Genomic DNA, 13,512 nt, shown 5'->3' on the forward strand with positions numbered 1-13,512 from the left:
TCGTCTTGTGGACAGATGAGACCAAGGTAGAGCTTTTTGGTAAAGTTCCTCATTCTACTGTTTACAGAAAACAGAATGAGGCCTATGAAGAAAAGAACACAGTACCTACAGTCAAACATGGTGGAGGTTCTAAGATGTTTTGGGGATGTTTTGCTGCCTCTGGCACTAGTTGCCTTGACTGTGTGCAAGGCATCATGAAATCTGAAGACTGCCAAGAGATATTGGGGCACTATGTAGGGCCCAGTGTCAGAAAGCTGGGTCTGCGTCAGAGGTCATGGGTGTTCCAGCAGGACAATGACCCCAAACATACCTCTAAAAGCACCCAGAAATGGTTGAAGACAAAGTGCTGGAGAGTTCTGAAGTGGCCTGCAATGAGTCCGTATCTAAATCCGATTGAACACTTATGGAGAGATCTCAAAATTGCTGTTGGGAGAAGGCGCCCTTCAAATCTGACAGACCTTGAGCAGTTTGCAAAAGAAGAGTGGTCGGAAATTCCAGTTGAGAGGTGTAACAAGCTTTGTTGATGGTTATAGGAAGCGCTTGATTTCAGTTATTTTTTCCAAAGGACGTGCAACCAAATATTAAGTTGAGGGCGCCAATAATTTTGTCCGGCCCGGTTTTTGAGTCTTGAGTGACATGATATCAGATTTGGCTTTTTTTTCTCTGTTTTTTTGTGTTGTTCCAATGCACATAAAGGAAATAAACATGTGTATACCAAAACATTTGTAATTGCAACAATTTTCTGGGAGAAATGGGTGCATTTTCTGAGAAAATTCCAGGGGTGCCGATAATTTCGGCCATGACTGTACTTTGAATGATCATGTACCTGGTAAATAAGTGGGGTCTGATTGCATAGTTTCTTAATTCTGGGAGTGATGAATTATGATAGGCAGGCTCTGAGATCATCCTCTACATGCAAACGTGTCCTGTACTTGTCTTGATATAATACAATACAATACAGTTTATTTTTGTATAGCCCAAAATCACAAATCACAAATATCAAAAATGATAGCAGTCATTGCTGACACTGAGGACTCACAAAACCAAGCTATATATAATTATCACCATTTTTTTCTTTTTAAGCTTCAGTTGGCTTGTTTTTACTTGATGGTGTAGACACATGATCCAAAAATCTTTCCATTACTTAAAAGGATCCCCCCCCATTCTCACACCAATCTAACCCTCTAGCTTTAATGCAACTAAGCAAAGCAGTCATGAGTGACTTACACTCATTTTGACAGTATATACAAAATGAGTGATTCAAAGCTTCACAATAATTTTTATTGGCTCAGAACATTATGGGATTGGCTGGCACAAGTGTAAACTTGTGTGCTTAAGCTCATGCTTGGTGCAGGTGGTCTCAGCATGTGTTTTAAAGGTCTGTCATTTAGATTACTGTTTTCCCCTTTAAAATCAGATGCACTGGGCAGAGTGGTGTAGGGTAACAGTCAAGATTCGATTGGCCATTGGATAACAGTGTTTGTTGGATATATTGACAGTGCATGCATACATGGCTGTACTGTCTGTAAAGGTTGTACATTATTTTGATGCTTCATTGGTTTGTTTAATGAAGGTCACTATTTTTTGCATTTTAATCAGATACCACTTGATGATTGTTTAAAATATGTGAAATGGAGAACAAAAGAGAAGAAACTAACCCGACTGGTAGTACACAGAGTACAGTAATCCCTCCTCCATCGCGGGGGTTGCGTTCCAGAGCCACCCGCGAAATAAGAAAATCCACTAAGTAGAAACCATATGTTTATATGGTTATTTTTATATTGTCATGCTTGGGTCACAGATTTGCGCAGAAACACAGGAGGTTGTAGAGAGACAGGAACATTATTCAAACACTGCAAACAAACATTTGTCTCTTTTTCAAAAGTTTAAACTGTGCTCCATGACAAGACAGAGATGACAGTTCCGTCTCACAATTGAAAGAATGCAAACATATCTTCCTCTTCAAAGGAGTGCGCATCAGGAGCAGAGACTGTCAGAAAGATAGAGAGGAAAGCAAACAAATCAATAGGGCTGTTTCTGTTCTTTTAAGTATGCGAAGCACCGCGGCACAAAGCTGTTGAAGGCGGCAGCTGACACCCCCTCCGTCAAGAGCAGACAGAGAGAGAGAGAGAAAAACAAACATCAAAAATCAATACGTGCCCTTCAAGCTTTTAAGTATGCGAAGCACCGTGCAGCATGTCGCTTCAGGAAGCAGCTGCACAGAAGGTAGAAACGTGAAGATAATCTTTTAGCATTTTTAGACTAGCGTCCCTATCGTCTAGGTGTGCGAACAGCCCCCCTGCTCAATCCCCCTACATCAGGATCAGAGAAAGTCAGCGCAAGAGAGAGAGAGAAAAGTAAGTTGGGTAGCTTCTCAGCCATCTGCCAATAGCGTCCCTTGTATGAAATCAACTGGGCAAACCAACTGAGGAAGCATGTACCAGAAATTAAAAGACCCATTGTCCGCAGAAATCCGCGAACCAGCAAAAAATCCGCGATATATATTTAATTATGCTTACATATAAAATCCGCGATAGAGTGAAGCCGCGAAAGGCGAAGCGCGATATAGCGAGGGATTACTGTATACATTATATTTATCAAATGCCTAACATTTTATTAGTTATTTTGTGGACTGCAATTTGAGAAACAGTGTTGTGTTTGTCAGCATGCCTGTTTCATGCATTAAGTTACTATACTTGGCAGGAGATACTTTTATTCAGCTTGGATGTCATGAAATTCCTTTTGACTTGCAATATACACCCTTAAGGTAGGTGTGTAGTTCTCTTGTCTTTATTTTTGTAGCTAATGTAATGATAACCTTCATTGTTTCAAACCGCTGTCCACTGTTTGCCATTATTGGGTTATTTGGAGCAGGGGTCTCCCAACTCCAGTCCTGGAGTACTACTGCAGCTGCAGGTTTTCATTTTAACCCTTTTCTTAATTAGTGACCAGTTTTTGCCATTTATTAACACTTTTAACTTGCTATTTAAGTCTGACCTCTTCATTATTTCTTTTTTTTATTATTAATTAGCAGCCAAGCAATAATGACATTCAAAATGAGCCAACACATGACCAGCAACCAGTATCCATCATGCAATATCTGATAATAAAGACAGTTGAAGGTCTCATTTATGTTAATCTTTTCAGATCTACAAAAAAACTTTTTGATGATATTCTTAGAAAAAAGAAAAATCAACCGTTTTGGAAATGCCTCCTGTGGCAGAATAAGAGCATCAAAAGGCCATGAAATTAAATAACAGGTTTAGTCAACAACAAGAATTGGATTCTGATTAGGAAGCTGGTTGGAGTGAAACTTAGCTGTTCATCCGTTGGCTCACTTCATATCACATTTCTATTTGTGTGCTTGTTAAGGAATAAATTAAGCAATTTATAGGACTGAATCTTAAAAAAAAAAAAAAGGTATTAAAATGATAGGAAAAGAAGTTAATGAACAGCAGAAATTCAACACTATTAATGAAAAGAGTTGCAGTGAAAACCTGAAGCCACAGTTAGCACTCTACACTTAGCACACTTAGAGACCCCTGATCTAGAGAATGCTGTTTGTGGCCACCTGAGTATGTGCACGCTGTATCTCAAAGCATTCATTAATAAATTGCCAAGGACATCAGTTAACATAGCTGTTAAACTAGCTGAAAAGTTTTTGTTTTCTATTTTTTTTTTATTTGATTGGATGTACTTTATTAATCCCAGAGGGGAAATTGTTTTTTGGTAGTCAAAATCCAGGGTAAGCCATTGTACAGCCCCTGAAGCAATTTTCAGATTAATGGCCTTGCTCAAGGGCCCAACGGAATAGGATCCCTTCTGGCAATAATGGGGTTTCCAGATACCAGCACAGATCCATAGCCTCGGAGCAAAGAACTGGTTTTATATAAGATACTGGTAAAGGGGGATGGGCAATGTGGGAAGTGCCGACATTTTTTAATATCCTGTTGATTTAAATTAAAAGCAGATCTGACATTTGATCTTTGTTTTACTGTTTTCTGGGAGGATTCAAATCTTTGTTACTTTCTATATGAGCTTTGCATTTTCCCACCATGGCTGTGTTGGGGTTTCCTCCCACATGGATGTTTTACGTTAATTATTGGCTTTATTTCTACATGGTTGAGTGTACCTTTCTAAGAATTGGTGCTGGTTTAATTCCCAACCTTCCCAGGACTGTGAACACACGAGACCACATACTCCAACAATTGAACAATTGCGAAGCTTTTTAAAGTAAAATAATCTGGATGAATGCCTTGATGTTGTGTTTAGAGCTGGGGAGATGCATTATGCAAAGAACTGTTGGCAAGATAACTTTCTGGACTCTGTAATGATGCTTGGTTTCTGTTCTCTTTTGACTTTGTGTTTTTTTTTATTGGGGCTAGAAGATGTCTTTGAACAAAGATGGACAGAACCCTCTTTTTATTTATTGCATATCTGAACACATTCATTTGCTTGGATATGCCACATTTCACATAAAATGTTGAATTTTATTACCAAATGTATTTTTTAATGTGTATTACTTTAAGAACAATTGTATTGTTTTGTAACATTCTGTTACAATGTGTTGTATGTGATTTATATATTGTTTATTTCCTCTTGAGTTATAGGATAAATTCCATCACTATTTTATTTATTGATATAATTGACATTTCTTTTGCCTAAATACAGGTGCAGAATTTCATATACAGTGCATCCGGAAAGTATTCACAGCGCATCACTTTTTCCACATTTTGTTATGTTACAGCCTTATTCCAAAATGGATTAAATTCATTTTTTCCTCAGAATTCTACACACAACACCCCATAATGACAACATGAAAAATGTTTACTTTAGGTTTTTGCAAATTTATTAAAAAAATAAAAAAAAAAATTGAGAAAGCACATGTCCATAAGTATTCACAGCCTTTGCCATGAAGCTCAAAATTGAGCTCAGGTGCATCCTGTTTCCCCTGATCATCCTTGAGATGTTTCTGCAGCTTCATTGGAGTCCACCTGTGGTAAATGCAGTTGACTGGACATGATTTAGAAAGGCACACACCTGTCTATATAAGGTCCCACAGTTGACAGTTCATGTCAGAGCACAAATCAAGCATGAAGTCAAAGGAATTGTCTGTAGACCTCCAAGACAGGATTGTCTCGAGGCACAAATCTGGGGAGGTTACATAAAAATTTCTGCTGCTTTGAAGGTCCCAATGAGCACAGTGGCCTCAATCATCCGTAAGTGGAAGAAGTTCGAAACCACCAGGACTCTTTCTAGAGCTGGCCAGCCATCTAAACCGAGCGATCGGGGGAGAAGGGCCTTAGTCAGGGAGGTGAGAAAGAACCCGATGGTCACTCTGTCAGAGCTCCAGAGGTCCTCTGTGGAGAGAGGAGAACCTTCCAGAAGGACAACCATCTCTGCAGCAATCCACCAATCAGGCCTGTATGGTAGAGTGGCCAGACGGAAGCCACTCCTTAGTAAAAGGCACATGGCAGCCCACCTGGAGTTTGCCAAAAGGCACCTGAAGGACTCTCAGACCATGAGGAAGAAAATTCTCTTGTCTGATGAGACAAAGATTGAACTCTTTGGTGTGAATGCCAGGTGTCACGTTTGGAGAAAACCTGGCACCATTCCTACAGTGAAGCATGGTGGTGGCAGCATCATGCTGTGGGGATGTTTTTCAGCGGCAGGAACTGGGAGACTAGTCAGGATAAAGGGAAAGATGACTGCAGCAATGTACACAGACATCCTGGATGAAAACCTGCTCCAGAACACTCTTGACCTCAGACTGGGCCGACAGTTCATCTTTCAGCAGGACAACGACCCTAAGCACACAGCCAAGATATCAAAAGAGTGGCTTCAGGACAACTCTGTGAATGTCCTTGAGTGGCCCAGCCAGAGCCCAGACTTGAATCCGATTGAACATCTCTGGAGAGATCTTAAAATGGCTGTGCACCGACGCTTCCCATCCAACCTGATGGAGCTTGAGAGGTGCTGCAAAGAGGAATGGGCGAAACTGGCCAAGGACAGGTGTGCCAAGCTTGTGGCATCATATTCAACAAGACTTGAGGCTGGAATTGCTGCCAAAGGTGCATCGACAAAGTATTGAGCAAAGGCTGTGAATACTTATGGACATGGGATTTCTCAGTTTTTTTATTTTTAATAAATTTGCAAAAACCTCAAGTAAACTTTTTTCACGTTGTCATTATGGGGTGTTGTGTGTAGAATTCTGAGGAAAAAAATGAATTTAATCCATTTTGGAATAAGGCTGTAACATAACAAAATGTGGAAAGAGTGATGTGCTGTGAATACTTTCCGGATGCACTGTATGCCCTGAAACTATACTCCTGATCAAAAGTTTTAGAACACCTCAGTTTTTTTCACATTTAATCAGTTGAAGGGCTCTAAAGTAATAGACGTTGGGACACCAGTGCAAATTGTTTGCTTCCACTTGCAAGACTTCATTTACTTTCATTGCTTTAAGAACATCTGTAGGTTGCAACCTATTACTTGTTCCCTGAAGAGGGCCCATTTGTAATATTCTGTAATTTCCTATTTTTCTGTTTTTGTTAACCTAAACTTTAAATGTAAAGTTTACTGCTGACTTTTTCACCATTTTAAGTCATTCATTACATTTCAACTGATTAAATTTGAAGAAAACCTGGAAAAACTGAGATGTTCTAAAACTTTTGACCATTTTTTTTTGATTTGCTGATAGTTTGTGTCTGTCCAGATGATTCCAGGTATGTGCATGGAATTATAAGAGCAAAATCTTTAGTCCACTCTTTTTTATGTTGATGTCTATTTCTTGCAGTCAGCTCAGCTGGATCTAAAACTGTTTAATAATCTGCTCCCCATTCAAACAGTGCATGAACAAAAATGATTTTGTTTTATCTGTTTTTCCCCTTTAGGCAGACAAAATAACTATATGTGGTGACACACATGGCCAGTACTATGACTTGCTGAATATATTTGAATTAAATGGCTTACCTTCTGAGACCAACCCATATGTATCCTTTTTTTGTTCTTTATTTCACCTTATACAAATCTTGTATTAGGAATTTGTTAGTTTTCGCATACCCCTTGGAGTCGGAACACAGGGTCAGCCATTGTACAGCGCCCCTGGAGAAATTGATGGTTAAGGGCTTTGCTCAAGGGCCCAGCAGAGTAGGATCTCTTTTGGCAGTGACGGGGATTCGAACCGGCAACCTTCGGGATTCCAGCGCAGATCCTTAGCCTCAGAGCCACCACTCCGCCCTTTTTCATGGCATCTATCTTTTTATTCTATTAATATTCTTTCAGTTTTTGTTTTCTTTGAGATACATGGGTTACTTTGTATACTTGGGAAGCTTCAGAAAACGTACAGTTCAGTGGGGTAACCATTACAGTATTTAATGACTAAAAGGAATGGGTAATCAGTAAAATAAAGCAGTGGCAAGCCGCAGCAAATGTTATTGCAACTGATGTGCTGTCTCACATGAATTGTCATCTTTTTATAAATCTAATCCATTTTAATATACTATATGCTATACTTTCTTACTTATCAAAAATCAGTGCAAGTGTCCAAACCGCATGAATTGAATTGTGGAAAGGTGCAACAAAACAGTACTGTCCCAGCAATTGAATTTGCCAAAACTATGTATAAGAAAGTGTGGCGGAAAGCCGAGTATGTTTTGTCAGACAGAATTTAGCCACGACTTTCAAACACTGAACCTTTGGGACCAAGTCAGAAGCTCAAAATCGACAAGTGTAGAAAATAATTGATTCAAATGTTTCTTCATTCTGCTGCTCCTAATATTGTCAGTAATGTTTATTTTAATATTTGGCTCCTTGCCTATCTTGTTGTTCCTATAATTTTCATTCCTGGTAGTAAATGGCGGATTCTTTATTCTAGAATTAACTTTGTTACCTCCGTAAGATTATATAAAATATAAATGTACTCCAATTTACTATTTATTTGTACAAAACTTGTTTTGCCTTTATTGTGATGTGCTGATGAACAGCATTTTTCCCTTGGCATAATATAAAATTTGAATTGAACTTAAATGAGATGCAACCTTTTATCATGGATGCAGTTCTTTCTTAAAGGGTTTGTTGTTTCTTCACAGATTATATTTGAGCTGTTTGGTGCTCCGAGTATGTGGTTTGCTTTATCCATTTTTTTTAATGATCTTTAAGCTAGAAGCATAGACTTTCATAAACAACTTTAAGGAAAGATTCTACTTCCTAAAAAGAAAGGTTTGTTATTAGACTCAAATGAAAAGAAATGGTAAAGCTGTACCAAGTCAGTTAAGAAGATAGAAACAAACTCTGCATGTGTTTTTGTTTATCTGAGGTAATACATTGTGACATCTGTTGATTTTAATCACAGGAGAGTCTGCTAACTGGTGAGCTTTCGCTCTTCGGCTGGTAGCCAACAGCCCATTTATTAAGATTTATTCCAGGATTTTCTGTCTCAAACAGAGGCACAATAGCTTATAGCCTGTTTGAATAGTGGAGCTGAACTTTATTTTTGTGGTTTAAACATTACACAGCATACAGTGCATCCAGAAAGTATTCACAGCGCATCACTTTTTCCACCTTTTGTTATGTTACAGCCTCATTCCAAAATGGATTAAATTCATTTTTTTCCTCAGAATTCTACACTCAACACCCCATAATGACAACGTGAAAAAAGTTTACTTGAGGTTTTTGCACATTTATTAAAAATAAAAAAACTGAGAAATCACATGTACATAAGTATTCATAGCCTTTGCTCAATACTTTGTCGATGCACCTTTGGCAGCAATTATAGCCTCAAGTCGTTTTGAATATGATGCCACAAGCTTGGCACACCTATCCTTGGCCAGTTTCACCCATTCCTCTTTACAGCACCTCTCAAGCTCCATCAGGTTGGATGGGAAGCGTTGGTGCACAGCCATTTTAAGATCTCTCCAGAGATGTTCAATCGGATTCAAGTCTGGGCTCTGGCTGGGCCACTCAAGGACATTCACAGAGTTGTCCTGAAGCCACTCCTTTGATATCTTGGCTGTGTGCTTAGGGTCGTTGTCCTGCTGAAAGATGAACCGTCGCCCCAGTCGGAGGTCAAGAGCGCTCTGGAGCAGGTTTTCATCCAGGATGTCTCTGTACATTGCTGCAGTCATCTTTCCCTTTATCCTGACTAGTCTCCCAGTTCCTGCCGCTGAAAAACATCCCCACAGCATGATGCTGCCACCACCATGCTTCACTGTAGGGATGGTATTGGCCTGGTGATGAGCGGTGCCTGGTTTTCTCCAAACGTGACGCCTGGCATTCACACCAAAGAGGCCAGCTCTAGGAAGAGTCCTGGTGGTTTCAAACTTCTTCCACTTACGGATGATGGAGGCCACTGTGCTCATTGGGACCTTCAAAGCAGCAGAAATTTTTCTGTAACCTTCCCCAGATTTGTGCCTCGAGACAATCCTGTCTCAGAGGTCTACACATAATTCCTTTGACTTCATGCTTGGTTTGTGTTCTGACATGAACTGTCAACTGTGGGACCTTATATAGACAGGTGTGTGCCTTTCCAAATCATGTCCAGTCAACTGAATTTACCACAAGTGGACTCCAATTAAGCTGCAGAAACATCTCAAGGATGATCAGGAGAAACAGGATGCACCTGAGCTCAATTTCAAGTTTCACGGCAAAGGCTGCGAATACTTATGTACATGTGCTTTCTCAATTTTTTTATTTTTAATAAATTTGCAAAAACTTCAAGTAAACTTTTTTCACGTTGTCATTATGGGGTCTGTTGTGTGTAGAATTCTGAGGAAAAAAATGAGTTTAATCCATTTTGGAATAAGGCTGTAACATAACAAAATGTGGAAAAAATGATGCGCTGTGAATACTTTACGGATGCACTGTATGTACACACATTATATAAAACCAGTAACGCCGTACTGCATTCCTAGTTTTCCTCCTCTTTCTTTCTCTGTATGTTTAGCATTCGTTTGCTTAGAGGTTGTTGCGCTTGCTGCTTCCTGAGCAGCTCTTCTTTTCTCCACCCTAGCGGCCCACTGCTTCTCTTCTTTCGTCGGCATCTTTTCACGTTAAAACTGATTAAGTTAGTTTTAGTACGTTTTCTTTAATTTTTCACTTAAGCTGACACTTAAGTCTTCACTCTGCCTCAAGAATGATTAGTGAAGGTGGTGGGGAATGAGAACGGCACCCATACGCATGCATCGCACAGCCACCCTGCTGTGCACTGCCGAGAGTTGATTCTACAATAAAATAAAATAAAAATGAAGAGTAATAAAAATCATCCCCCCCCCCCCCCCCCCCCGAAAGCGGATGGTAGACGTCACGTAGTATATGTGTACCAAATTTCAAGTCAATAGGTGAAACGGTTTACGAGCTACAGGTGATTTAAAATCCTGGACAGACAAACGAACAGCCACAGTAGCATATTATAGAAGAAGATATGCAGACAGAGAGAGAGAGTTTTTTGTATGTATAACAGCTTAATTTATTTGAATAATGGATGGATAGGTACAACTTTTATTTGTTCCAAGGGAGAAATTTAGTATTTTCCAGAAGCTCTTTAAATAAAACCATAAACAGATAAATATATTTATGCACACACTATGGTCTGAATACTCACCAGAATGACTAAAAAGGAAGAAAAAGTCTGAAAGATAGAAAAGAAAACTTCTGACTTGGCAATCACTGAGAGGCGCTATCTATACAGGCATATTGTTTTTGGAATAAAGGAGACTCCATAGTGTTTCTGGCACACTTTTGCTGAACGATCAGTGTCAGTGTGTCAGAGAGAGGATGTACAGCATTGTTCACAATGGCAGTCAGTTTTGGTTCAATTCTCCCCTTTGCTACCACCTCCAGGTGGTAGAGAGTATGTCCAATAACGGAGCCTGCCCTTTTCATTAGCTAGTTAATTTGGTAGGCCTCTTTTGAAGTGATGTGACCAGCCCAGCCCACCACAGCGTAGAAAATTGCACTGGCCATCACAGAGCTGTAGAAGATGTGAAGGATGTCACTTTCCACATTAAAGGAACACAGTCTCTGCCCTTTCTTCTCTAGTTCCTCTGTGTTTGAGACCACTTCAACCTGTTGTTGTTGTGGACCCCCAAGTACTTGTACAAGTGTACTATCTCTACAACCACTTCCTGTTTAGTGACCGGACATAGAAGCTCTTTGGTGAGGTGAAAATCTATAACTAGTTCCTTGGTTTTGCTGTTGGTAAAGTAAAAACACTTCTCTTTGCAACAAGAAACAAAGTTCTCCACCTATACTCTTTCTCACCCCCTCATCAAAACATCCCATAAGTGCAGAACCATCTGAGAGTTCTGCAAATGACATGACCTGGTGTTATATTTGTAATTGGTTGCGTACAGAGTGAGGACTAAAAGAAACAGGCCTGTTTCCTGTGGTGCTCCAGTGCTGCTCACAGTCCAAGTCTTACAAACTGCGGTCTGTCTGACTGGTAGTCCATTATCAAGGATCTGTAGGCTCATCCGCAGTGGAGAAATCAAGAAAACATAATCTTCACAATGCGGCCAGCTTTGTCCAGGTGACAGTAGGCCTTGTGGTGCGACAGATAATTACATCTTCCACTCTAATCTTTGTCCAATAGGCAATCTGCAGTGGGTCCAGGTGGTCTACCGCAAGAGGACTCATATAGTCCATTACCAGCCTCTGAGAGGTCATCTTGATATGAGACGTACTGTAAGTGCAACTGGTCTGTGAAGAGGCGCTTGCCTTCTTTAGAACAGGAACAATGCAGGATGTTGTCCACAGCAGCGGCACTTTCTGGAGCCCTAGAGACAAACTGAACAGGTGACAAAGAACAGCACGACAGTAAATAAAATCTAATGCCTGTTAGTTTGGTTAGGATATAGCGGGTTGGATAATGACTGACTGTTCATTTGATCGATTTCCTTTTTTTCCCTTTCAAGCCTTGTAATTTATTGTTTACTATGTTTCTCAGAGTTTTCCTTACCTTAGACATCAGTTATTTAATGGTGATTTTGTAGACAGAGGCTCTTTTTCTGTAGAAGTCATCCTCACCTTGTTTGGGTTCAAGCTGCTATATCCTGATTGCTTCCATCTTTTGAGAGGTAAGAAAAAAAATGTATATATTTATGCTTGTACTTTTGTTTATTTGTGAATATGTACATTACTGGTTAAAAGCTTTTGAACACCCCCATTTTTCCAGTGTTTTTAATTGTAAAGTTAAGTAGTTAAAGTACAGTGAATAACCTGAAATGGCACAAAGCTGGGTGGTAGACTGCCAGAGGTGTAAAAAAAAAAAAAAAATTAGGTTAACAAAACCGGAAATATATTTTTCAAAATTATGCACAAATGCTTTTTTTTCCATGGAGCAAGTAATAGGTTAACAACCTCTCCGCAGCAATGGAAGTTAATTGAAGTGTTTCCTTTGGAGAAATTGGAAAGAAAGGCAGAGTATTAGCGAGTACAGTTTCTTACACTACACCATCAAAAGGATCTTGGAAACTGGAGAAAACTCTGACATGAGCATCAGAAGACAAGCTTCTGAGAGTCAGCAGCTGGGGTGATAGGTGCCTCACGGGACAACAGCTTCAAGCACAGCTTAATAGCTAAGCTGTACAATTTCCAATTGAAGAGCTCAGTTCCGAAATCAGCTAAGTACAAAAGATACATTTTGGAGATAAATAGGAAAATCTTGGTCTGTAAGCAGATTTTGAAACTAAATCCCTAAAACTATAGCGCTACACTGTTGCAATTAGCAGGTTTTGAAGCTCAAACATATTTTCGGCGCATGACCAACTGCATGAAAAGTCACAATCACGTGTTCACTAAATTTTACCAAAGGTGTAATTAGCAGATTTTGGAACTCACATCTTCAATTGTTTGTGTTGCATGGTTTCATTTCAAGAGTATGTTCAGACTCGTGGCCTAAGCAAGCCTCTTTTTCTTATGTTGCAATTTGAGCAATGGCTTTCTTACTGCCACTGTAACCTACAGCTTGGAGTCTTCTCCTCACAGTTCAAAGTGACACTTGCTTACTTCGAACACTGTCCTGTGTGGTGTCTATCACACAAGCTGTTGTGTTTTACAAATTTATCTTTTTATTCTGTTATGGCCTTGGGTCTGACAGGTCTGTTCCTGTTAGTTTTCTCCACTTTCCAAGTTCCTTTTGCTGGTGTAGGAAACTGTACACACCGACACATTGGGTTCCTTTGTGGTTTCTCTAAAGAGAAGACCTACCATTTTTAGGCGTAGGTCTTCCTTTGTTAATTGCTATTTTCTTGCCATTATGATAATAATACGTAGTGCATTACTGTCCAAGTAATACTTCAGAGGGTATAGGAAAACAGTTTGATCCAACATTTATAAGACAGAAGGGTCTGTTAGTACTCAACAAAATTTGGGACACCTGTAGGAGTTGTTTGTATCAACTTTCAAGTTTTTATTGTCTTCCATGGCTGTTGTAAGTTGTTAACCCATTACTTGTTCCCTAAAAAAGGCATTTGTTCTAACTATAAATTATAGTTTTCAGTTTTTAACCTTTGA

At 39.5% G+C, this 13,512-nt stretch overlaps 1 protein-coding gene across 1 annotated transcript in view; it reads left to right on the plus strand.

Annotated features, from left to right (window-relative positions):
* The window catches only part of ppp5c (protein phosphatase 5, catalytic subunit), a 72,893-nt gene that overhangs the window by 36,873 nt on the left and 22,508 nt on the right, over window positions 1-13,512 (plus strand). Inside the window, exons 6-7 of the mRNA XM_028795517.2 lie at window positions 6,894-6,992; window positions 11,969-12,074. Coding sequence (XP_028651350.1) covers window positions 6,894-6,992; window positions 11,969-12,074 — 205 coding nt within the window. The remainder of the gene's footprint in view (window positions 1-6,893; window positions 6,993-11,968; window positions 12,075-13,512) is intronic.

This window comes from Erpetoichthys calabaricus, chromosome 1 (assembly GCF_900747795.2).
Source record: "Erpetoichthys calabaricus chromosome 1, fErpCal1.3, whole genome shotgun sequence".
Classification (NCBI taxonomy): Eukaryota; Metazoa; Chordata; class Cladistia; order Polypteriformes; family Polypteridae; genus Erpetoichthys; species Erpetoichthys calabaricus.